This window comes from Salvelinus sp. IW2-2015, linkage group LG15 (assembly GCF_002910315.2).
Source record: "Salvelinus sp. IW2-2015 linkage group LG15, ASM291031v2, whole genome shotgun sequence".
Lineage (NCBI taxonomy): Eukaryota > Metazoa > Chordata > Actinopteri > Salmoniformes > Salmonidae > Salvelinus > Salvelinus sp. IW2-2015.
This window is the reverse complement of record NC_036855.1, coordinates 28,118,284-28,144,064: the sequence shown is the minus strand read 5'-3', so window position 1 is coordinate 28,144,064 and position 25,781 is coordinate 28,118,284. Positions and strand designations below refer to the sequence as shown.

Here is a 25,781-nt window from a genome sequence, read left to right as displayed (position 1 = left end):
TTGTCTACAACTATCCAGTGAATCCTTATCCTATCCTTTTTTGGCACTGTCTCTATTCCTGCTTTCTTCTGATGCACGCACACACACACCACGCACGCAACGCACGCACGCACGCACGCACGCACCGCACGCACGCACGCACGCACACACACACACACACACACACACACCACACACACACACACACACACACAACCACACACACACACACACACACAACACACACACCACACACACACACACAACACACACACACACACACACACAGACACACGCTACTTGGGGAGCTGCAATTGCTTCCTGCCAAAGATTGTTCCCTGACTGACTCACCTCACTTTAGGGTTTAGATATACTGTACAGCATACCAGTCAGTCAAGACAATATTGTCATTGCAGATTTGATTCTATGAAGTAGAGATACAGTGCTAGATTTATCTCCTCTAAGCATGTATTCAATCAACAAATCCAGACTGGGTGATTGAAAGGAAACTGCAAGATCTTTTTCATGTTAAGTCCCATGTTCCAACAATAAAAAACAATATGATAAATGTATAATAAACTATTTTATTGACCATCTCTTTACTTTTTATTGACTTTATTTCACTACATGAATCTATTCAGGTCCTATCTGGTTCTGGTTCTGATCTCGTGAGCAGAATGTAAGCTCGCGAGATCAGGATGGTTCGTACGAGGCTATAGTCAGACAGGATGGAAAGTGGAAATGTGATAGGTTAAGCAATATCTGCACTTCACTGTAGGCTAAGTGCCAATCAGTTATGCTATCATGCCAACTCCTTGTCAATCATTGTCATGCCAAGGTCCACTATCAAAATCCATGGTGTGCCATCGATGGTGAGTAACCTCATCCAGTGATTGCCATATGGTGTAATGTGGTCAATTCTACAAACCTGTGTGGTTTAGAAACATTATTTATGATTATTTATCTGGTGGGTGGGTAGGAACATTCCACTGCCTTTAGTTCAGTTGAGTAGGCTTTAAGCCAGGTATTCCCAAACTGGGGTACGGGCACAATGCCGTCAAGGTTACTTCAAATACAAATGTGATTCACATTTTTTTTTTTATTATAATAATACAAATAAATGGTTTTGAAACTTTTTTTTTCTTTTCAACATTTTCAAACAGTCCATTTATATTTTTCAATGAGGCTATACATTTGGGCGAGTTTTTTCTCTCGCCTGAGTAGCCTCGTTTCACTGCCAAAAATTTTATTAAACCATCTAGTGTTCAGCGAAATAACAACACATTGTCAAATACAGGTAGCCTAGTCAAATAATTAACATCCAATCACATTAACCGTTACTCTCTTGCGGGAATTCCACTAACGGTCTGTATGTAGCCAAACGTAACTGCTGCTCATGTTGGAATCTGTACTGATGGCGCAAAAGCTATGACAGGGAGACATAGTGGAGTGGTAACGCGTGCGCAAGCAGTTGCTCCCAATGCCACTTGGGTACACTGCAGCATCCACCGAGAGGCTCTTGCTGCCAAGGGAATGCCTGACAGCTTGAAAGACGTTTTGGACACTACAGTGAAAATGGTTAACTTTGTTAAAGCAAGGCCCCTGAACTCTCTTGTATTTTCTGCACTATGCAATGATATGGGTAGCGACCATGTAATGCTTTTACAACATACAGAAGTGCGCTGGTTATCAAGGGGCAAAGTATTGACACGTTTTTTGAATTGAGAGACGAGTTTAATGTTTCTTTACTGACCATCATTTTCACTTGTCTGACCACTTGCATGATGATGAGTTTCTCACACGACTGGCCTATCTGGGTGATGTTTTTTCTCGCCTGCATGATCTGAATCTAGGATTACAGGGACTCTCTGCAACTATATTCAATGTGTGGGACAAATTGAGGCTATGATTAAGAAGTTGGAGCTCTTCTCTGTCTGCATTAACAAGGACAACACACAGGTCTTTCCATCATTGTATGATTTTTTGTGTGCAAATGAACTCAAGCTTACGGACAATGTCAAATGTGATATAGCGAAGCACCTGAGTGAGTTGGGTGCGCAATTACGCAGGTACATTTCCGAAACAGATAACACAAACAACTGGATTCGTTATCCCTTTCATGCATTGCCTCCAGTCCACTTATCAATATCTGAAGAAGAGAGCCTCATCGAAATTGCAACAAGTGGTTCAGTGAAAATTTAATTTAATCAGAAGCCACTGCCAGATTTCTGGATTGGGCTGAGCTCAGAGTATCCTGCCTTGGTAAATCGCTGCTGTTAAGACACCGATGCCCTTTGCAACCATGTACCTATGTGAGAGTGGATTCTCGGCCCTCAGTAGCATGAAAACTAAATACATTAAAATGATTTAAGACTGAGACTCTCTCCAATACAATCCAACATTGCAGAGTTATGTGCATCCTTTCAAGCACACCCTTCTCATTAACCTGTGGTGAGTTATTCACAATGTTCGATGAACAAATAAGGTTTTATATGTAAGATGGTTAAATAAAGAGCAAAATTATTGATTATTATAATATTATTATTTGTGCCCTAGTCCTATAAGAGCTCTTTGTCACTTCCCACGAGTATAAGAGCTCATTGTCACTTCCCACGAGTCCGGTTGTGATAAAAACTCACACTCATTCTTATGTTTAATATATGTATTGTATAGTGTGTATGTGGCAGGCTTACAATGATGGCAAAAAAACACATTTGAGAGTGCGCTGACCCTGGTGCTAGAGGGGGTACGCAGCTGGAGGTTGAATGTTTGAAGGGGTACGGGACTATAAAAAGTTTGGGAACCACTGGCCTAAGCATTAAAATAGATCTTCTGAAGTGTCACACATTTGACACGTAGGTTATGTCCCAAATGGCACCCTATTCCCTATATATGTCCCAAATGGCACCCTATTCCCTATATAGTACACTACATTTGACCACCCCTGTTATGCACTATATAGTGAATAGTGTAACTAAGCCTCAATACCTCTCTATGCTGGTCTCATTTAAATGCAAAACCCCCACGTTGCTCTAGTAATACAGGTAATGGCGCTCTCTGCTGCCTCTAGTCAGAAATGCATTGTTTTATACCATCATCCGGTCCCAATTAACTTCCTACCTGTCTCCCTTCACCCTTACCATTTTAATGTTTGCAGATCTGTACGTCAAAACAATATGGTGGAAGATCCTCCACTACACTACTTCTACCTACCCGGACAGATCTGCAAGCATGAACGGGTTAGGACCTAGGGAGCAAATTGAGACTGTACCCATGATGTCTCTACAAAAATATTAATACATTTGAAGTGTTGGTCCCATGTTTCATGAGCTGAAATAAAAGATCTCAGAAATGTTCTATATGCACAAAAAGCTTATTTCTCTGAAATGTACTCTTTGCAAATGTATCCACAGGTGTTGCACTGTATCATGTATTGCTGTTATTCATATGACATTATAGACATTACAAGACAGTGAGGCTGTGTGGAGTTTGTCCTTTCTGAATGATTATCTGCACCTTTTGTCATAATGGAACCCCTGTCCTCTTCAAACTGGCTTTTATCTTCATAGTTTACTAGCTTATTTAATTCGGCACAACTCGTATGTGTTGCTACTATTAGCTAGCACTGCGCTAACTCTGAACATTATGGCTATGCTATGACCATGCATGAGTGCATTTGTGACTGATTGAAGTAGATCAGGGATGGCCATCCCTCCTGAAGAGCTACTGGGCATGCAGGCTTTTGATCCAGCCCAGCTCCAGCATACCTGATTTAGGTAGTCAAGGTTCTGATGATCAGCCGATGAGTAGAATCAGATGTATGTAAGAACAAAAACTTGCAAAACCAGTAGTTGTCCGGGAGGAGGGTTTGCCATCGCTGAAGTAGAGGTTACCCCAAACCACAGATCTAAGAAGAGCATACCCTCCCCTACCAATAGCCATTTGGGGGACGAAAACATATCTGACCGTGTATCAGTCGTTATGGACAACCTCAGCCTCCTCCTTTGGGGGTTTTCCTTGAGTCAGACATTCTTCCTCTCATTTTAACCCTCCAGTCCACTAAGCTCCGTAATGGAGGTCAGAAGACACTTTCAACATCATACATCATTGCTGTCAGACATGTACAGTATTTAACTCACATTGAAACAATACATCATTCTACTGTCAAATGACTGCTTGGGAGATAAAGTTCACAATTTACAGCATTAAATTCATAAAAACCCTTTACACTTAAGTCCTGTATCTTTATTTCTGGCAACAACCATTTGCTACTACGGTCTACGGATATCTGGCACAGCCACAGACCAGCTAGGAGGTTTACATACATAAAGCTTCAACATCTATCATATGTGTGAGGGTTGAGTTCTCCCATGGATTTGGGTGGAAACTACCTCCAGACAATTCATACACCAATCCTATGCTTTTAAATCTGTGACAAGCAGTGTGTGTGGTAAGGGGGGAAAATTGAAACCTAGCTCAAAAAACCAGAAGAACATGCTCTAGTTCTATCCTAGTACCATTCTTCATCAGTAATGGACAAGGCAATATATACTGAACAAAATGATAAACGCAATATGAAACAATTTCAACAATTTTACTCAGTTACAGTTCATATAAGGAAATCAGTCAATTGAAATAAATTGATTAGTCCCTAATCTATGGATTTCACATGACTATGCCCTCCCAGGCCCACCCACAAAAGGGCTTTATTACAGACAGCAATACTGCTCAGTTTCATCAGCTATCCGGGTGGCTGGTCTCAGATGACCCTGCAGATGAATAACCCGGATGTGGAGGTCTTGGGCTGGTGTGGTTACACATGGTCTGCGGTTGTGAAGCCGGTTGGACGTACTACCCAATTCTCTAAAATGATAGAGGCGGCTTATGGTAGAGAAATGAACATTACATTCTCTGGCAACAACTCTGGTTGAGATTCCTGCAGTCAGCATACCCATTGCACACTCCCTCAACTTGAGTCATCTGTGGAATTGTGGTGTGTGACAAAACTGCACATTTTAGAGGCATTTTGTCCCCAGCATAAGGTGCACCTGTGTAATGATCATGCTGTTTAATCAGCTTCTTGATAATCCATCAACCTGACAGGTGTGGCATATCTTGGCAAAGGAGAAATGCTCACTAACAGGGATGTAAACAAAATTGTACACCAAATTTTATACGCTTTTTGAGCGTATGGAACATTTGAGATTTTATTTCAGCTCATGTAGTGTTTATATTTTTGTTCATTATAGTTCATGTTACCCAACTCCACACCAAACGCTAAGCCCACTTCTTGATCTGAAAGGTATGCCATTAGCAATATAGTTCTGGTTTCCACTATACTGCTTGTACCAACAAGGGTTTAGGGGTAGGAGTTAGAAATTGGTATTAGGCATGTGAGTGAAAGGGCAATTACACAGGAGTTTAAATGAATCTAAGTATGTGTCCCAATTCTCTCCACCAACTTCCTAATCTCCTTGCCTCCATGACCACTGATCCAAAATAACCACAAAAAAAAAAGGTATATAAGCAATAATATGGTCAATTCCTTTCACCCATCTATCGACATGAACGGAGCCAAAAGGAACAAGGCAGGGGAATTTGAACACAATGTAAATCGCTTCCAGTAGTCAGTGGGGAACAGGCAGAGGAGAGATTCCACAGAGAGTAGAGGTAACAAAGCACCTTTTTACAGATCTGGCTGTACATTAATTTGCATAACAATCCTTAAACCAAGTAGAAAAATAAAGGATGGAAAGGAGAATCCCTGGTCTCATAGTCCTCTCTACCCGCCATTGCATTAATCACAGATCTGAGAGGATTGGTCAAAGCAGAAGGGTGGACATCTTGTTTTCGCTTATACACTCACCTACAGATCAGTGATTGGGAGAGGAAGATGCACTCTGAAGCCCATTCTATTCCATTCAGAAATGGTGAACGGTCAGCCACTGACTAATCAGTGAAGTAATGCAATTTGCTTGGAGGGGTTCATAAAGTTAATCCCCTAACTCAGGGTTTCCCCAAACTCGGTCCAAATAATCAAAGCTTGATGAGTTGGTTATTGGAATCAGCTGTGTAGCGCTAGGGKAAAAACCCAAAACATGCACCCAGCGGTGGCCCAAGGACCAAGTTTTGGAAACCCTGCCCTAACTTGACGCTGAAAGAGGTTTACCTCAAGGCTAAGGCAACACCAAACGCACACACTCTCATACACGCACACTGAAATATGAAACATACACAGTACATGTTTATGTGGTAAACCTTCCAAGAACCTTCTCGATCACATAATTGTGTTAACATACGTAAGCAGGATAGGTACTAGGCATTTCACCGTCAAATAGCGGCCATCTTTCAAGTTCTTCGAGAACCACATCTCAAAATAAAATGTAACACTTTCTTGTGCAATCCTTTAAGAGTTCACAAATCCTGCATTTTCATGCTGTTTCGCTCAAATAAACTCTTCAGACACTTCTCTAGTTTAGTTTTAACAGTGGGTATGGATCATTTCCAATAGCTGTCAAAGTCAAGTATTTGCTTTTAAAATGTGTAAATCAAGGGTAGAAGAGCATTAACACAACATATACACTGTATAGTCCATTTGTCCCCAGACTGGCAGTTGTGTTGACTATCAGGATGTAGGTGCTCCTACAACCTCTCCTGTGTATCAGGAGTAAACGCTCTCGCTAGCTTACAATTACAGCAGCAGGTAATCAAGTGGTTAAGAGTGTCGGGCCAGACACTGAAAGGGGGCTAGTTTGATTCCACGAGCTTACTAGGGCACATCGACAGAGGCACTTTACGCTAATTGCTCCTGTAAGTCGCTCTGGATAAGAGTGTCTGCTAAATGACATTGGACCACTCAGTCATAGTGTCACGCTTCACAATACATTGCAGATACCACGTGTTACATTTTCTGTTGTAATTCAAATGCAACTACCATTGTAACTACCTAGACAATTTGCCCAATTTCCTTTACACATCATTCATTGCTTATATTCCTTATTTGCAAAGACCATTTTGAGCTAAACAATTACATTCTGGTTACCAGAGTAGTTAGAGAGTAACTTCATGGTATGAAGGCAAGTTAATGTAAAGAGTTGCCCGGTCTTAGATTCCAATATTCAACAAACAAGACAAAATAAGAGGGTAAAAGTTCATAGAACTCTTTAGTTGGGAGAGCTTGAGGGCGTGGCATTACCAACATACAGAGGTGTACCTTTTCTGCCAGACACGGAGAACAATTTACAGGGTATTTACAAATATACACGGGGGGGGGGGGGTTGGTGGTGGTGGTCTACGTTAGTCTGATCCAGATCTGGAGATGAGCGGGCCAACTAAAAGAAAACACACCTTGACGAATGGTTGAAAGCCAGCAGGTGACCCCTAACACACCACAGCCACACCCTGCTTTCGCCTTTGTGGTGTTTCTAGTCAAGAGGATTCAGTTTCAGCACCTAATGAATCTGAGACCAGGCTAGGTCAAAATATAACCGAAATCTGAGACCAGGCTGCATGCAACCGGAAGTGAAACAGACTGAAGTTACACCAAAACCAACCAACCAGAACACTGGGCCAAACGGTACATCTTGAGAGGATGCGTCTACTCTTCAAGGGCATAATATTTGTTACATCACTGGGTAACTGTGATCCTTAAAACAAAACGAAAAGGTAATTCCAGTTGAGGGACTTTTGAGTTTACGTAACAGTGTCCTGCTGAGATGGAGTGTGAAACCCAAATGGATGGAGTGCATAACATGTAAACCAAATAGATGCAGGCAAGAAGAACCAGAGACTAATCAGACAAAGCAGAGGTGGGTGTCCCGTTTTAAACACCTGCCAGCGGCCTCACTCCAGGTGTAGCCAGAGTGGTCTGATCCTGAGCAAAGTGGCATTTTAGGCAAGCGTTGTCTGCTCTAATGACATCATCTCATGTGATGATCTTATGACCTTTTCATCACACAGCGAGCCCCCATTGGCTAGACAGTGAGGACGGGGGACTTGGATACAGACTCACGCCCCCTGGTCTTTGGGATAAGGAGAAGGTGTTAAGGGGGGCAGAGGGGTGATTGGGTTGACTGATCCCTCTTGATTTAGATTAGCTTGATTGATAGCCCCCCTCAACCCTGAGTACACAGGGTTGTGGGGTCCGGTCAAGCCCTTTCAGTCCTCCTCACACTCCGTTGACACTTATCTTGCTCTTCTGGGACGCCTTTGCTTCTTCAGCCTGGAGGAGAGATCAGAGGGCAAAGGTTAATTTACAAACAAATGATGAAAAAGAAACAGATGGCACTCATTGAATAACGGTGAATTTCAAACGTGGACATTAACAATATTGGAATAAAACCCGTTATGGGCGTACTGTAATTTAACGACTCATGAATCCTATATGGTTAATGAATGTGACAAGTAGGTGGATCGATGGTTAAATAGCTATGATTTCATGTGGACAGGTTTGTTTATCTTTTAGCCCACAATGGTTCTAATCTTCCAAGAGTCCATGGTTGGTTGGTTGGGCAGTTTGTTGTTGTGTGAGCGATTAGGACGTGGTGAGAGAAAGGGAGACGGTATTGGGGTTAATGTAATTACCACTAACACTAACCTTCAACCATCTCGAACCATAAATCAAGACCAAAAAGCTCATTTAATTTTTTACAAGTGATGAAGATGTTAAGTGAAGTTGTGAATAGTCATTTGCTTGCCAGCAGCCTGGCCATCTATTTACTACGGCTACTCTGTCATTTCTAGCACGGCCATCTAGTCACTACAGTGATGCTCCTTGTGGGTATCACATGACTGAGGGTCAAAGGTCGCTGACCTGAACAATCTGGGCAGGGGTGGGAGGTTTGTCTGAGACGATGGCAGCCGGGTCTCTAACCTCTTCCACCTGGAGGAACAGAAACACACACCAGAAATTAGGACTTTCTTTACCAACACCACAGGTCATGCCGGAGAAGATACTGGACCGGTCGGTCTTTGACCACAACCCATTTATCTACTCTACTGAGCATTCTGTGACCGGGTTGTGTGTGTCTGCGTACTAACCAGCATGTCTTTGATGACCAGAGCTGGGTCCACTAGTAAGTCTGAGGAGGAGGCTGTTGTTCCCTGTGGGGTCTCAGCTAGAGTGGCCTTCTGAAACATACAACACAATGTTACATTATCAACATACATACTTAGACAGTTCTGTTATGACCTCTCGGTTTAACAAAACACACACAATGACCTCCCTGAAAACAAAAACACACACAAACGGAATGATCCAGCCAGCTATGTAAGCAGTGGTGATGCCTTCTACAGAGTGTCCTGAGACTGGTGTAAAAGCCACAGAGAGAGTTGGCAGCAGGAACATACTTCAGATGGCTGACCTGCATTTCTATATCACTACGCTCAAGAGTTGGAGAATAAACCAGGTCTCCATGGTCTGATGGTCAAGCCTTAGTTCTGAGGGAAACCTGTGCTTCTGTGAGAATCACTGGAGGCAGGAGCCCTTAACCACAGACCTAGAATCAGATCACCCTTCCCAAATACGAACTGATCCGGTTGGGGGGGGTCTTACCTCTAGTATGGTTACAGGGGGTAAGAAAATGTAGTCTATTTCAAAAGAACAGAATACTCTGCGTTGTCCTTACGTTAGGTCCTGAACTGGTTATGCCATATGGCGGTGGCAGACAAGATTTGCTTAGAATTCCTTGGCATTATTTTATAGTATGAAGAATACAATTGAACAAACTGAATAAAATAGAAAGGATATTTTCTCCAAACGATTTGAGGGAGTGCGGTTAACAAAGAAACAGGTCCTCCAATATGCTTCATTTAGAGTTATTTATGCAACTTTAGTTGCGAAACAAAATGTTGGGCTATATGTTTTGATTTTGAATACATTCTAAGGCTGCATGATGAGACTAATGCTGACTTGAAAAAAGCATCATGAAAGGCATGGGCCCTTTGGTTTTTTTGCGCAGGCTGCACACAACTTCATCATTCTCTTATTCACAATTTGACAAGCACTTGATAATGCCTCAAATTTCCCAGCAACATTCCCTTTGTGTGATATTGTCCCCCATCAGACTATTCTTGATTTATTCTTGTCTTTACATATACTAAATAAGATATGTATGAAATTTGTTTTGATATAGAATGGACCATTATCATGCACCTGTCTCGATAAATGTCATCTATGCACTTAAACAGGGAATGGACGACGTATTTCCCGTGGTTCATTTTCATGCCAGCCAGGTAGGCTATACTCCTGCTGTAAGGGGAGGAAATTTGCTTAATATTAGGAAAGTTGAGAAATAGTAGGGCTAGCCTATAGAAAGCTGATGGGGTCCTATTTTTAATAGAGGCCATCAAAACCCTTGTTTTCTCACGCAATTGCATAGCCTATAGAAATGTAGCGCAACATGAGCTTGTGTTTGATTACATTTGCAATGATGTCAGAGTGACTTAGAGGGACAGAGTACTGAGTACCAGGCAATTAGCAAGTTTGGTAGGCTACTAATGACCATCAGCAGCATCAGTGCTTGGAGAAGCGATAGGTACAGGGGGTATGATGTCTTACCTCTAGTTTGGGTACAGGGGGTATGACGGGTATAATGGGTTTGACGTCAGTCAAGTACATAGCTCTGGAGAGCAGCAGCAGAGAGGGAGGGACGTTCTCCTTCAAGTGCAGGTCCAACCACTGGAACAGACAGAGGTTACAGGTCAGAGGCCACTGAAGAAGCTAATCCTTTTTCGTCCCTAATGGCACAAAAGGGGGCCATTTTGGACGCATCCCTTATAATACAATAAATAGATTGAATCCTTTAGTGGCTTGACATAACGCATCTTTAACAAGGTGGGCTATACGTTTTGATTTTGAATATATTCTAAGGCAGCATGATGCAACTAATGATGATGACTTGTTCACAAGTTGAGTGTCTGACCTGTTGCATCTGCTGGCGTAGCTGGTCAGTGGTCAGACCCAGTGACCTCATCCCTCTGCTACGACACGCTGCCTGTAGCTCTGACACACTCAAAGCAGGCACACCTTCAGCGGCGATCACCTCATCGTCTGCTTTGATGGTTCTCAGCTGCATCATCAGCTGGAAGCGGAGCAGGTTATTGGTTCCTATGGGCTGGAGCTCCAGCAGCTTACACAGGGCCACCAGCTGGGGGCGCTCTAGATGCTCCAGCGTCAATTCGTCTTCAAACAGCTTGGAGAACTTAACGATGTCCTTAGTGGTGGGCTGCTCCCCTGTGTGACGCACCTGGAGATGACACAGGGAGGACAGGGGTTAGTTAGAGCAGTCTGGGGACTTGGGAGACAGACTTGGGAAGGACACATGGGCACGTGAAGGTTATCACATGTTGACCGTTATCAGGTCTGTATGAACTTAGACGACCACGGCTAGACGACCAGGGCTCGATAAACAACGGGATGAAAACTTGAAACACTTATGACATTATGAATCAGAGGTGTGGATGCATGCTTTGCCCCCTGGCTAAATTACCTTCTGTACGTAGGTGGAGAAGCGCTGCGTCTCGTCCTCTGTCAGAGCCTTGGTCTTGTTCCTCTTGGCCATTTCTGCTATGGTCTCCTGGAGGAATTTAGCCAGCTCCAGCTTAGCAGCTAGACCCTTCTTCTGCTTCTCTTCCTTAAAGAGAGAAAAAAGGCAGAAAGAGAGAAGTCATTTCTCAAATGGTCTGTATGCATAAACTAGTATTAGCTACTTGTGATTGGGTTTAGAAATAGATTAGGTTTAAAAAAAAGAGCCTCATCACATTCTATGAAGATGCTAGGCAATGTTAAAGAGGGTCTATTTGAAAACAAACTTTCAAAGTGCTCCAGTTGGCTAATGGTGGTCACTACCCTTGCTTTCTGTAGGTATCCCAATGGCCATGATGTGAGCGGCCAGATCAGGCACCTCTGTTGTACAGGAGCACGAGGACATAAAAGCCATTCAGCCATGAGTGACCTACAACTAGCCAGGGCCCGGTTTCCCAAACGCATCTTAAGTCAAAGTTCATCGTTACAACCTTCGTAGGAGCATCGTTAAATCTCAGAGCGGTTTCCCAAAACAATTAACGTTGTGCTTGAAAACGCTCGGAATCTAACGCCTGCCTTTCGTAGAACAGCTTATTGCCCTCCCGCGTCACCTTATACACAGAAGATCTCAGCTAAACATAAACCGTGATTCTATCTTCTCTGACCGCAGATAACTTCAGAACAAAGTGGACTACAAATAAAGCTGCCAATGTCTTTTCAATTGATACAAACAAGTGACGTATAAAAAATATGCTTCAAATKATTTTGAAATACATTTCGTGGTCATTCGAGTTCTACTTTTCTACTTGCAGTAATTTGTCTCAACATATTTCATGTGTGATTTAAGGCATTGTTATTGGGTAAGCATTAGAATAAGCCGCCTCYTGAAATAGCCTTCAGMTTATTACAMAAATTATACTCAATGGGGTGATATGTGAGAGTTGTGTCTGTTTTTATTACCTTACATTATGTGTAATAAATGGTGTATGTTCATGTTCACAGAGCTCTCTTGTAAATAAGACCCCGGTCTCAATGGTGACCCAGCCTGGCCACCAAAAAATAAAATACAAATATATTTGTAGCCATAGTTGCTAATCTCTCTAGGAGCWGATCCGTGTGCTTTTGTCTCCTTTCCTTTATCTGCATAAGTCCCTGGTTTGAATCCAGGCTGTATCACATAGGGTGACGCACAATTGGCCCAGCGTCATCCGGGTTTGACCGGGGTAGGCCGTCATTGTAAATAAGAATATATTCTTAACTGACTTGTCTGGTTAAATTACAAAAATGGAAGAACAGAAAAACAGACTCCAAGCATATCATGACTAGCTCAGCGCAGATGAAGGAGAGATAAGGAAGCAAGTTTAGACCAATTGAGARGCAGTCAGTCATCAACAAGTCAGGGACATTAACATTGCAACAGTGTGAAGAACATGCCTTCTTGGTCTCGGTCTCAAAAGTGGAGGGCAGCATCTCAGGGAAGAGCTTGAGGAAGACAGGAAGCAGGAACTCCATGAAGGGAACGATGATGAAGACCATGAAGGGCAGCAGGCGGAACAGGTCAGCACATGTCCTCATCAGCTGGAGAGAAAACGAAGGGTTAGCAAAGCAAACAGTAAACAGGTCTCACACAACATCAAAGGAGAGGAGAGAGAATACAAATATGGCAGATTACTTATGTAGGCTACAGTTTATTGGTATTATAGAAAGATGCAGTGATGCAATGCGAGTTTTGCCCTGTCATTGCACCAACATCTATAGAAATAGAATGCCAACACCCAAGTACAAAGTCGATCACAAACATTTTGAAATGTGACCGACAAAACAATGTTTTCTTAAAAAATGTTCTCTTTGAACAAGCAAAACCAATGACTGTGGCCACATCTTAGGTGAAACTCCCATCTGATTCTTGTTGATTTTATATACTCTAGTCCATCTGATTCACAGGACCTTGTTCCTTTTATGAGCAAGGTCCAAAGACTGGCACAATACCTCAGCTAACCCTTCATGGACGGTAGACTAACAACGTTACACTATATACCTCAGCTAACCCTTCATGGACGGTAGACTAACACATTACACTATATATCTCAGCTAACCGTTACAGGCGAAAGATTCAAGGAATTTAGCACACTGTTATGAGCAAGGGTGAAAGACGCAAACAGAAGTCTGTATGTCTGATCGTTTAGTTCATTTTATGAGCTGAATGGGGGTGAAGGACGTTAGGTGAAGCCACATATGATGAAAGTTCTGTTCATTCTATGAACAGAACAGAGTGAAGGATATAAGTGAAACTCCATCTGAAACACTGTCCTGGTTATTTCACATAAGCAGGATAGTGAAACTGTATGTATGATAACGGATAAAGTTTGTCGGATCAGGATAGTGAAGAAAGTGTCAGCCTATTTGCAACGCACCTTCTTGTTAGTGCATTTCCATTTTCGTGTGTTGCACTTGCATTCAGTAGTCTATGAAATCACATAAATGCATAAAAGTGTGTATTCTTCTTTAAAATGTATGTAGTTCTGTCCTTGTAATGTACTCGTCTAGGTCATGTATTACGTCATGTTTTATGCGGATCCCAGGGAGAGTAGCAATTTGATGAATAGAAAGAGACATCAGTTACAAAACAACTAAAAGTATAATGACATTTGGCAATGATCATTAGGCACACAACACTTAAGCCTGAATAGCTGCGCCCACTGCTGTACCTGCGTGTCTCGTCTGGGCCACTTATCAAAGCACAACACAATTTGAGAGGGTGTATTGCCCGTTTTCAAGTCAATTCACTCATTTCCATGCAGCTGACCTGCGGTAATGTTAAATAATGGTGTCATTGCCTATAGTTCTCTTAATTATTGTAATAGGCTCACGTTTTACAGATATAGCAAACCCCACTATTTATTTTGCTGGGACGTCATACCGGATCAGCTTACTTTCACTCCTGGTCTTAAGCCAGGACACAAGAAGGAATCCCCCTTGACCCACCATGGGCAACACTATGTTAGCATTCTGTCCCTCCGTCTCTGGCAGACTACTAGCACTGCCAGTCCCTTTCTAAAATAGACCCGGTGCTGAGTAAAGCTCTACCATGGCATTCAAACAGCAAGGGTCACACGGCGGTGTGTTTGGATGTGTGCATGTGTTATTGCGCCCATCTTGTATCAGAGGCAATAGGGTAGATGCATCCTTTCAATCAGCCTTACTGATAAACATGAAGCCTGAAGTCAACTGAGGGTGTGTGTGTGCTGTCTCTTATACACATCTAGATGTGTATAAGACGGTAGACTAACACATTACACTATATATCTCAGCTAACCGTTACAGGCGAAAGATTCAAGGAATTTAGCACACTGTTATGAGCAAGGGTGAAAGACGCAAACAGAAGTCTGTATGTCTGATCGTTTAGTTCATTTTATGAGCTGAATGGGGGTGAAGGACGTTAGGTGAAGCCACATATGATGAAAGTTCTGTTCATTCTATGAACAGAACAGAGTGAAGGATATAAGTGAAACTCCATCTGAAACACTGTCCTGGTTATTTCACATAAGCAGGATAGTGAAACTGTATGTATGATAACGGATAAAGTTTGTCGGATCAGGATAGTGAAGAAAGTGTCAGCCTATTTGCAACGCACCTTCTTGTTAGTGCATTTCCATTTTCGTGTGTTGCACTTGCATTCAGTAGTCTATGAAATCACATAAATGCATAAAAGTGTGTATTCTTCTTTAAAATGTATGTAGTTCTGTCCTTGTAATGTACTCGTCTAGGTCATGTATTACGTCATGTTTTATGRGGATCCCAGGGAGAGTAGCAATTTGATGAATAGAAAGAGACATCAGTTACAAAACAACTAAAAGTATAATGACATTTGGCAATGATCATTAGGCACACAACACTTAAGCCTGAATAGCTGCGCCCACTGCTGTACCTGCGTGTCTCGTCTGGGCCACTTATCAAAGCACAACACAATTTGAGAGGGTGTATTGCCCGTTTTCAAGTCAATTCACTCATTTCCATGCAGCTGACCTGCGGTAATGTTAAATAATGGTGTCATTGCCTATAGTTCTCTTAATTATTGTAATAGGCTCACGTTTTACAGATATAGCAAACCCCACTATTTATTTTGCTGGGACGTCATACCGGATCAGCTTACTTTCACTCCTGGTCTTAAGCCAGGACACAAGAAGGAATCCCCCTTGACCCACCATGGGCAACACTATGTTAGCATTCTGTCCCTCCGTCTCTGGCAGACTACTAGCACTGCCAGTCCCTTTCTAAAATAGACCCGGTGCTGAGTAAAGCTCTACCATGGCATTCAAACAGCAAGGGTCACACGGCGGTGTGTTTGGATGTGTGCATGTGTTATTGCGCCCATCTTGTATCAGAGGCAATAGGGTAGATGCATCCTTTCAATCAGCCTTACTGATAAACATGAAGCCTGAAGTCAACTGAGGGTGTGTGTGTTTGTTTGACGTACTGTATCTACATGCCTGCGACTGTACTGCGTTTCATTCATCAATCCGCCGTATTTGCTGATAACCCCGTTTGCTTAATTGGCCTGTGTATCACCAGACAGCCTGTTAGAGAGACAGTTCGGTACACCATCCACATGAATGTCCTTTTTTCAGATAGCAGATTAACCACAACACTGCCACTGTGGCAGGCAGCGTTCTGAAATGTTTATAATCTAAGGGCCAGATTAGGTGACTCACACCTAAGATTAACTCAGTTTTGTTCTTAGACTGAGGGTTAAACTACAATACCTCACGACATGTGGTTTTACTCCTTCGGTTGTGTTCAATAGGCACAACGAGAGAAAACATGAACACAAAAATGAGCAACATTGTTATTGGTTCAATAAGTTCAAAAGGTAGGAACTTGTTCTTTTCAAAACATCCTGAGATTTGGAGGTGATCAGATGATCATTAGTTCCTGGTACTCCTTACTACACATCAAAGAGTATTCCTATAAATCCTGCCCTCTACCCTGTTATTTARTCCTTAAGGAACAGGTTAAACACAGAGCGAACTCAGCCTACACTTCCTGACTTACCCGTCTCCTCTCCCTGCGTGAGAGCAGTTGTCCGTGCAGCAGTCTCCACACCATCCTCCCTGCYATCTTGGTATCGATCCCCAGCAGCCTGAAGCCGTTGTAGTAGTGTTTCAGCTCATCCACTATCCTCTGGCCAATAGATTTCCTTACTACCTGGACCGTAGGGGCAGCTGCAGCCGCAACAGTGGTAGRAGCAGGGGGAGCAGGSGCTGGAGGTTGGGATGCAGGGGGGCCATTCTTAGGGGTCCCTGGGTGGTCATCCTGTGCTGGGGTGGCAGGGGCCTTGGTGTCCTGCAGCCAGACACAGGAGCTGTGCAGAGATCTGGCCAGCAGGGTGGTATTGTGGTTCTTGAAACCGTGGAGCCGAACACAGTGAGGGTAGCCAGACCTGGAATGCCTGAGGGAGGGTAAGGACGACAGGGAGCTGAGGGGGTCCAGGTTGTGATGGACGTAGGCGGTGGAGGTGAGAGGGCAGCAGCTGTGCCTCTTAGACAGCAGGTAAGATCCCCTAGAGACAGAACACATATATACATCAGTATGGTCAGTGGCTGCCTGGTCATATTTGACATATCCTTACTTTCACTACAGCAGTCAGCCAGGCACACTGCTGTTCTAGACCAATGGTTTGTGGGGTGCCACCATTTACAGACCAGACTAGCTTGTTTAAATAACCAACTCTTCCAAATTACTTCCTGGAGAGTTAAATGACTTCTTTAACTAGCAGGGATATTGTGGACACCTACAGTGGTGTCCCCACTGTATGGTTGAGGTAAGTACAGGCCTAAATGGTTTCTAATATAGAGCCGGTGGCCTGGTCTCCTACCTTGATCTTGTTACTGCCAGAAGCACCTGTGCACTGAACACTGCCATTGTTGTTATACCGGCAGATCGAGGTCTCCTGTAGGGTGAACAATAAGATCAGTGAAATACATTACTAGAAATAAATTAATACATACTGTAACTTGACAATTTTCTAGTACTGGTGGATGACTAATGTCAAGATATTTTATTTCAAACCGTCGTTCGGTATGATAAGATTTAATGTTAACGATGCTGATTACAAACAGTACTGTATCTCATTAGCTAGCTAAACAGCTAACATCTGCAGTCTTGAGAGATTGAACCTGTGGTTTGACAATAGAACACTTAAAATATCTGATGACTTATCAAACCTAGGAACATACAGAGATAATGCATGTTCTAGAGCAAACACGCCAACTGAAAACGGAAGTTGATTGACGAACTTTGCTAGCTTACCTCGAACGTCAAATTGTTCTCGAGAGAGCTATGCTATGGCTGCCGACAGGGCGTCGTAAAGCTTGTCTAAAAGAGCAAAATAGTAACGTTACAATCCATTCACAGTTGTGTGCTGATTGAAGATGTGCGACGAAAATCAAGACTGATGAGATAATAAACCCATTTCCGACGTTATTATTACTAGTATTCCTTTGAGAAACGTCGTGTACCCCTTTGACCAACTTCGCCTATTTGGTACAGTGACCTAACGCTGCTCCCGGGTCGTCACCAGTTAAATTAACAGTCATAATTATGGCTAAATCCCGCCCATTTCTACAATTMATCTTCTTAAGACCTGKTTTTAAAACCTAACCTTCACCACACTGCTAACCTTACGCCGAACCTTAAATTAACACCAGTTTTGACTTTGTAGCAATGTTATCTAGTGGAAACCCTGCTACTTCACTGAAAAGGTTATTGCGAGTCACACCGGGGGCGTTCGAGCGGATSACTTTTGTGAAGTCGGTGACTTCTTTGGTATTATTGCGGGCAGCCAACAAAAAACATAAGTGCATGCCGCCACCTACTGTATTGGCTGTGTATCAGCCTGCTATTCTGTAGTTTGAATTCGTTACACTTGGTGAAAAAAAATTGCCCTTGTAACTAACCCTGCACACATTAAAACCTCACAACTATGGCCCTATCTGATCCTACTCCAGGCCAGCAGCCAGGGAGGATGAGACCCTATTGTTCAAAACATTTTGTAACACTTCTGTAGGTCAAATATCATACACCCAACTACTTCTGCAGCTGCCACCACAACATCTATCATCAGTGATTTACGTTCCATTCCTGCAGTACAATTGACAACTATGGCCATAAACGCACKCCAAAAAATACCTTACTGAAGCTCGTTATTCACATGTTATTCTTATCACTCTCTATTGGCCTCGGCCTACTCACTCTGCAACCATTTTCCTCTACTACTCTTCTCRTCACTGCCTCATGCATACGACACCTTCTGCACTACTCTGATCCTGGCAACCTCAARCTGCACCATGGATACCCCTACAGCTTAAACACACAACTTTTCCAACCGATACTACACATTCCTTTGTCTCATGTTCTCCTGCCTACTTCTCACATCTAGAAATCTCCCTCCTACACACTGCTGCCACATGACCATAAGCCTGACACCTAAATCTCTGTAATGGCTTCGGGACAAAAYCTCTCATGGTATAACTGACACATCCCAACTTGACTTTATCTGGTAAAGTAACTGCATCAAAACTCAGTAGTACAGACAGTGTATTCGCTGTTTCACCACTCTCTACACCGGGTCCGCGTCGCACCAAACGGCGGGCGTCAGAGACACTTGAAATCTTCAACTTGAGGTTGATCATCATCGACACTTAACGCCACTCCAGTTATCACTCCTTTCAACGGCGCCCTGCTCCAGAGAGGAAAGCAAGTCACAGTTCTTGTCCCCAGTTGCATGGTACGGAGTGCATGCTCCCTCGGGATGGCAGAAACACAAAAAAAATGGAAACAATTCCACTTCGAGTCACTTTCACTGACCCAACATATCACAACCTGCTCCTCACAAACCTGACACCACATACGGATCTGCCAGAAGGCAAGGATCCATTCTCTCCAAAAACCTCATTCCCACTGGGCCAGAATCATCTTTGTCATCATCAGGATGAGGCTCATACTCTGCTGTCTTCACCGCACCTGCCACCGCAGTTAATTCATCCTCACTCTCGTCACGTTCAATTTTCTTCTGTAGCRCTACCACAAGTTCTGTGTGATCCACCACTCCATATTCACTGAAAACATGTTCCACTTTTCTCCATTTTTTTCCAGTCCGCCATCCTACCCCCACCTCATGGCCACACCGGCAGCCATCTCCAAAGTCAGTGACCGATGCCTTTAAAAGTTTGTTGCYTTATAGGGATAAAAATGTTCCTACTAGAGCCTACATGTCTACTGCAGGAACTTTACAGAAATCATGTGATCAAAGGTCATGAACTTGACTGCAAGTTTCTGCAGTTGTTCATCACCAACTTCRTCCTGCAGCCTTGCCTGCATTGTGGGAGGCTCTATTGTCAACCAATCATTAGGGTGTTTTTTTGACTCACGCAAAGGTGGCCAAAGACATGACTAAAACAGGAACCAACTTCATGTATACAGTGGATAGCCTATATACAAATTAATGTGATATTTGAAGCTCTCTCTCAGTAATTGATTTTACAATGACCACATTATATTTCAGTTTGTGAGTGTGTGATATGGGGGGTTGGAGCCATGTTTATTTAAGCATTATAAAGAAAAACTTTTATAAACAATGGTAACACTGCCATGTTTTTTCTTTTTTTTTCTTTTTAGGGGTGGATCAGCTTAATATTGCGGAAAGAATGTTGCTTCCAATGTAATTGTCTGCATCATTTCCAATCCCCCATATTTTTTTGGTAAATATATCTATACACGTATGTGTAACCGATGTGAAATGGCTAGCTAGTTAGCGGTGGTGCGCGCTAATAGCCTTTCAAACGGTGACGTCACTCGCMTTGAGACCTTGAAGTAGTGGTTCCCCTTGCTCTGCAAGGGCCGTGGCTTTTGTGGAGCGATGGGTAACGATGCTTCGTGGGTGACTGTTGTTGATGTGTGCAGAGYGTCCCTGGTTRGCGCCCGGGTCGGGGCGAGAGGACGGACTAAAGTTATACTGTTACATATGCATACATATACACATATATACATACACATACCTATATAGACATACATACTTTTTWAAAGAATATACCTTTATTATTATTCCCCGCAAACCCTACCACCGATCCCCCAATTGGAGTAAAGTAATAAACACTTCTGCTTTTACCTTCAATTTATACATCTTATACACATTTTACAGACACAGTCTACTTTACAATAGTTCTCTCTTGTTTGTTCTTAGTCCTTCCTCTATTTCTGATGTCCATCCAGCTTGATTTCCACTTGTAACTGTGCTATTTCACAAAAGCTCCGAACCTATACACATTTCACAGATCCCGTATGCCCTACATTGTTTATCTTGTCATTAGTCCCACCCTTTAGCTCCACTCAACCCTTCCCATCTATCTTCCAACATCATCCATTTCGGATTGTTATTTGCCATATATTTTTCAACTGTGCTGTGATGCTTCACAAAAGATTTGAACCTTCCTATTCTCATAGCTTCTACAGATTGTAAATTAAAAATAAACATTTTTGCTAAAATAATAATTATATTATTGATTGATTGACTATGGCTTTTCAAATCCCCCAGTATTGCTATCTGTAGCGTTAGTTCTAGGCAAATGTTGCAATTCTTCAGCCATTCCTGGACCTGTGACCAAAAACYAGCTACATATGGACAATACCAAAATAAATGATCTAATGACTCTGCKTCCTCACAGCAGAATCTGCAGAGCTGGAGATTGTATCCCCCATATATATAACATTCTATTAGTTGCAAGAATTATGTATAGTKATTTAAATAGAAAAATTCGAAGTTTTGAATCCGGCGTTGTTTTGCYTATCAATTCATAAACCATGTGCCATGGAATGGGTACATCCAAAATCTCTTCCCAACTATTTTGCGATTTATATATGGCACAGCTGTCAGTTTTTTGGTCCTTAAATGAAATTGGTATATGTTTTTATTTATCACACTTTTCTTTAACCATTTATGTTCTTTAATATAGGGCCGACATACAAGTTCCTTACTTTTTTCCCCTTCTACTTGCCTCTTCCACTTTTGTGGTAATGCTGCAATTAATTGGTTGTAATTTTGGGTAGAGCAGACATTTCCATATGTCTGTGTTAGCTGCATGTGTGACATAACTCCACCAGTCCTATTTATGATATCATTCACTAAAATTATACCTTTTTTAAACATTTCTTCAATAAATACAGTTTTTTTTAATCAATTACTATATTTGAATTTAACCACAATATTTGTTGTACTATTTGTTCTGTCCTTTCAGGTGGATTAAACTGAAATTGCAACCAACTTTCTAAGCCTTGTTAAAAAAATTAAGATATTTTGGAGATTATTTCCTTTTCAAACAACCGAAAGTGAGCAGGTGTAATCTGAATAAAGGGAAAAGGGCCCTTATTGAACATAGGATGAGACATTCGTACCCATTTACTAGAGAACCAGTTTGGATTTAAGTATAACTTTTCTATGACTGATGCCTTTAGTGAGAGGTCTAATGCTTTAATATTTAATAATTTCTGCCCTKCGAATTCATATTCGTTATATAAATAGGCCCTTTTAATTTTATCTGGCTTGCCGTTCCAAATCAAATTTAATATTTTTGTTCATATAATTTAAAAAGCAGGTCACTAGGTGTAGGCAAAACCATAAGCAAATAGGTAAACTGTGATATGACTAAAGAGTTAATCAGGGTGATTTTTCCACAAATAGACAGGTATTTTCCTTTCCATGGTAGCAAGATCTTATCTATTTTTGATAACTTTCTAAAAAGAATTATTGGAGTGAGATCATTTTTTTCTTTTGGGATTTGTATACCGAGTATGTCCACGTCTCCTTCAGGCCATTTAATTGGTAAACTACATGGTAATGTAAAATGTGATTTTTTTTWGTGATCCAATACGTAATATGGTACATTTATCATAATTTGGTTTTAATCCAGAGAGGATAGAAAAGGTATCTAGATCCTCTAAGAGGCTGTGGAGAGACTCTAGTTGTGGTTTTAAAAGAAAACATGAATCATCAGCGAACAATGACACCTTAGTTTTTAAGCCACGGATTTCTAATCCCTTAATATTAATGTTTGATCTAATTTTAACAGCTAACATTTCGATGGCAATAATAAATAGATATGCCGATAGTGGACAACCTTGTTTTTACTCCTCTAGATAGTTTTAAACTTTCTGAGATGTAGCCATTATTTACTATTTTACACCTAGGGTTACTATACATAATTTTAACCCATTTTATAAGAGATTCCCCAAAATTGAAATATTCTAGGCATTTATATATAAACTCCAGTCGTACTTTATTAAAAGCATTTTCAAAATCAGCTATGAAAACCGGGCCTGGTGTCCCCGATATTTCATAGTGTTCTATTGTTTCCAGTACTTGTCTTATATTATCTCCAATGTATCGTCCATGTAAAAAACCTGTCTGATTAGGATGAATAATATCTGAAAATACTTTTTTTATTCTATGCGCCAAGCATTTTGCTAGGATTTTTGCATCACAACACTGAAGTGTAAGAGGTCTCCAATTTTTTAAATGGACTGGATCTTTATATATACCACTTGGGTCCTGTTTCAGTAATAATGATATCAGACCTTCTTGTTGCGTGTCTGATAATCTACCATTTATATAGGAGTGGTTAAAACAAGCTAATAATGGTCCTTTGAGTATATCAAAAAAAGTTTTGTATACTTCCACTGGTATGCCATCCAGCCCTGGAGTTTTCCCATCCTAAAAGGCCCCAATTGCATCAAGCAGTTCCTCCTCTGTAATTTGGCCTTCACATGAGTCTTTCTGTACAGATGTTAATTTTACATTATTATTAGGAAAAAAATCCATTCAATTAGTTTCAGTTAGTGGAGATGGAGGAGCCTGAAACGAAAACATATTCTTAAAGTACTTTACTTCCTCTTTCAAAATATCATTTGGTGAATCATGCGTGACTCCATCATTTGTAACAAGTTTTAATACATCTTTTTGGTAGCATTTCTATATTGAAGATTGAAAAAGAATTTGGTGCATTTTRCCCCATATTCCATCCAGTTCGCTTTATTTTTATAATATTTTACACTGGATCTTTCTTGAATAAGTTCCTCCATTTCTTTTTGTTTTTCCTCTAACTTATTCTGTGCCTCTATGGTACCGTTCTTATTGTTATCTAACTGTACTGTTAGTCCTTCAATTTCCTTTGTTAATATGGACTCTTTTGATCTTAATTGCTTTTGTTTTATAGATGAGTACTGAATTGCATTGCCTCTAAAGGCACACTTAAAAGTGTCCCATACAATACGGGGATCTTCTGTACCTATGTTATGTCTGAAAAAGTCAGTTATAAATTCMTCTGTCCTAGTTCTAAACAATTTATCATCTAGTAGGCTTTGATTAAATTTCCAATATCCTCGCCCACGTGGAAATTCTGTAAGAGTAATATATATGCCAATTATGTGATGATCCGACCGCAMTCTGTCCCTCATCAACACTTTTTAAACTTTTGGTGCCAGAGAGAATGGTATAAGAAAGTAGTCAAGACGACTAGCTTGATTAAGCCTCCGCCATGTATATCTCACTAGGTCAGGGTATTTAAGTCTCCATATAACCACTAATTCCAATATATCCATGACATTCATGAGTTCCTTAAGTGCCTGAGGGGAATAGTTTGTAGTGTGATTTCCTTTCCGGTCCATAGAGGTATTTAAGACCGTATTAAAATCTCCCACTATAATAATAGAGTCTAGTGTTGCTTGTAGAGTTGATAAATTCTTTATATATATTTTCAAAGAAAGCTTGGATCATCATTATTCGGACCGTATAGGTTAATAAGCCATATCTGTTTATTGTCCAATAACATATTTAAAATAATCATCTACCTTGAGGACTGTTTGACAATTTGCACATTTGATCAAAATTATTTGTTAATTAAAACCATCACCCCTTTGAATTTCTTTGCCCATGGAGAAATATTATTTCGCCCCCCCAGTTCTTTTCCACAAAACTTAATCTAAAACTGTTGAATGGGTTTCCTGTAAACAATAGATTATATAATCCTTCTCTTTAGCCAGGTAATACTGATCGTCTTTTCTTATTATCTGCTAAGCCATTCAATTCTAACTGGCTATACTTATTTCACCACTTACCATAATGAGACACAACTTTCAATTATTTTTATCAAAATATATGTTTGTAAACGTACCATTAAAAAGTAACATGATGATTGAGTGTCTATATGAGCCCAACTGCCATGTTGATCTGAGCTTTGCTGTTGGAAAACCACATTAGTGTCCGACTTTCGAATATGGTGTAATTGCATTCTGCAATTCGGTACATTTCCTGATGTGGGTGTTCCCTGATATCAGGAAATGCCCACTGATACTTGTTGCCATTGGTCAGTTCCAGTGTTATGAGACTGATGGGTTGTTTTACATAACAGGATAGGATAACTAACGTGGCAGGTAGGATAATTAACATGGCAGGTTAGGTGAATTAGTGTTGCAGGTTAGAAAGATTAGGAAAAGGTTAGCTTAGCTACAATGCTGCAGTGTCAACAAACTGTTGTCCCCGATGCGAAAGAAACGGCCACCAACCAATGTCGAGCATCAATAGGTATAACTTGACATCAAGAAGCGCCTGATTCAGAAAACACGCCTAATTGCGATCTGCAATTACGCCCTTCTTCCATTTTCAGCTGTTGGAGATGCACCTCCCCCGAAGTCACTCCTCGACTTTTGCTACAGTCGGTTGCTTTTTCCTTACCACTGAAACACGCCCACAGACTTGATTGTTGTTGACATACAGTACTAGATCAGGGCCTGTTGCACAAAAGTGAATTAAGACATCGCGGATAAATGACTCAAGCTGAGCTCAATGAAGCCAAAACATGTGCGGTCCAGCTTAATTGGTTGCACAAAGACCAAGCCAGGATGAGCAGACACGGATTCATTAAGCCAGGTGAAACCAATCCTGGATAGGTGCGCGCTCACGGCTCACTCAAATAGACCCCCGCCACAGATCACAGATTAACTGATTTACCATGGGCAACTAGAGCCGCGTACTTTTCCCCGTCGGAAGCACAAATCCTCATGGAGGCATACGAGGAGGTAAAAGATATAATTAAGAAGAAAGGCAACACCGCCACAGGTGATAAAGCAAAGAGAAAAGCGTGGCAAAGTATTGCAGACCGCCTGAATGCGTAAAGTAGTGCACAATTACACACTCACCGCTCCGCTGAAACATCACAATTACAATTCA

General features: G+C 41.5%; 1 protein-coding gene across 1 annotated transcript; it reads right to left on the bottom strand.

The window, feature by feature from the left end:
* Nucleotides 1-7,747: 7,747 nt before the first annotated feature.
* On the bottom strand, nt 7,748-18,280 carry LOC111973761 (LETM1 domain-containing protein LETM2, mitochondrial). The gene is made up of 10 exons (XM_024001155.2): nt 17,813-18,280; nt 17,379-17,453; nt 16,556-17,063; nt 12,938-13,081; nt 11,469-11,612; nt 10,902-11,225; nt 10,538-10,657; nt 9,019-9,108; nt 8,792-8,860; nt 7,748-8,200 (listed from the first exon to the last, which is right to left on the bottom strand). Exons 2-10 carry the CDS (start codon nt 17,423-17,425, stop codon nt 8,147-8,149), a joined length of 1,500 nt encoding a protein of 499 aa, XP_023856923.1. The 5' UTR covers nt 17,426-17,453; nt 17,813-18,280; the 3' UTR covers nt 7,748-8,146.
* Between the last annotated feature and the right edge of the window lie 7,501 nt (nt 18,281-25,781).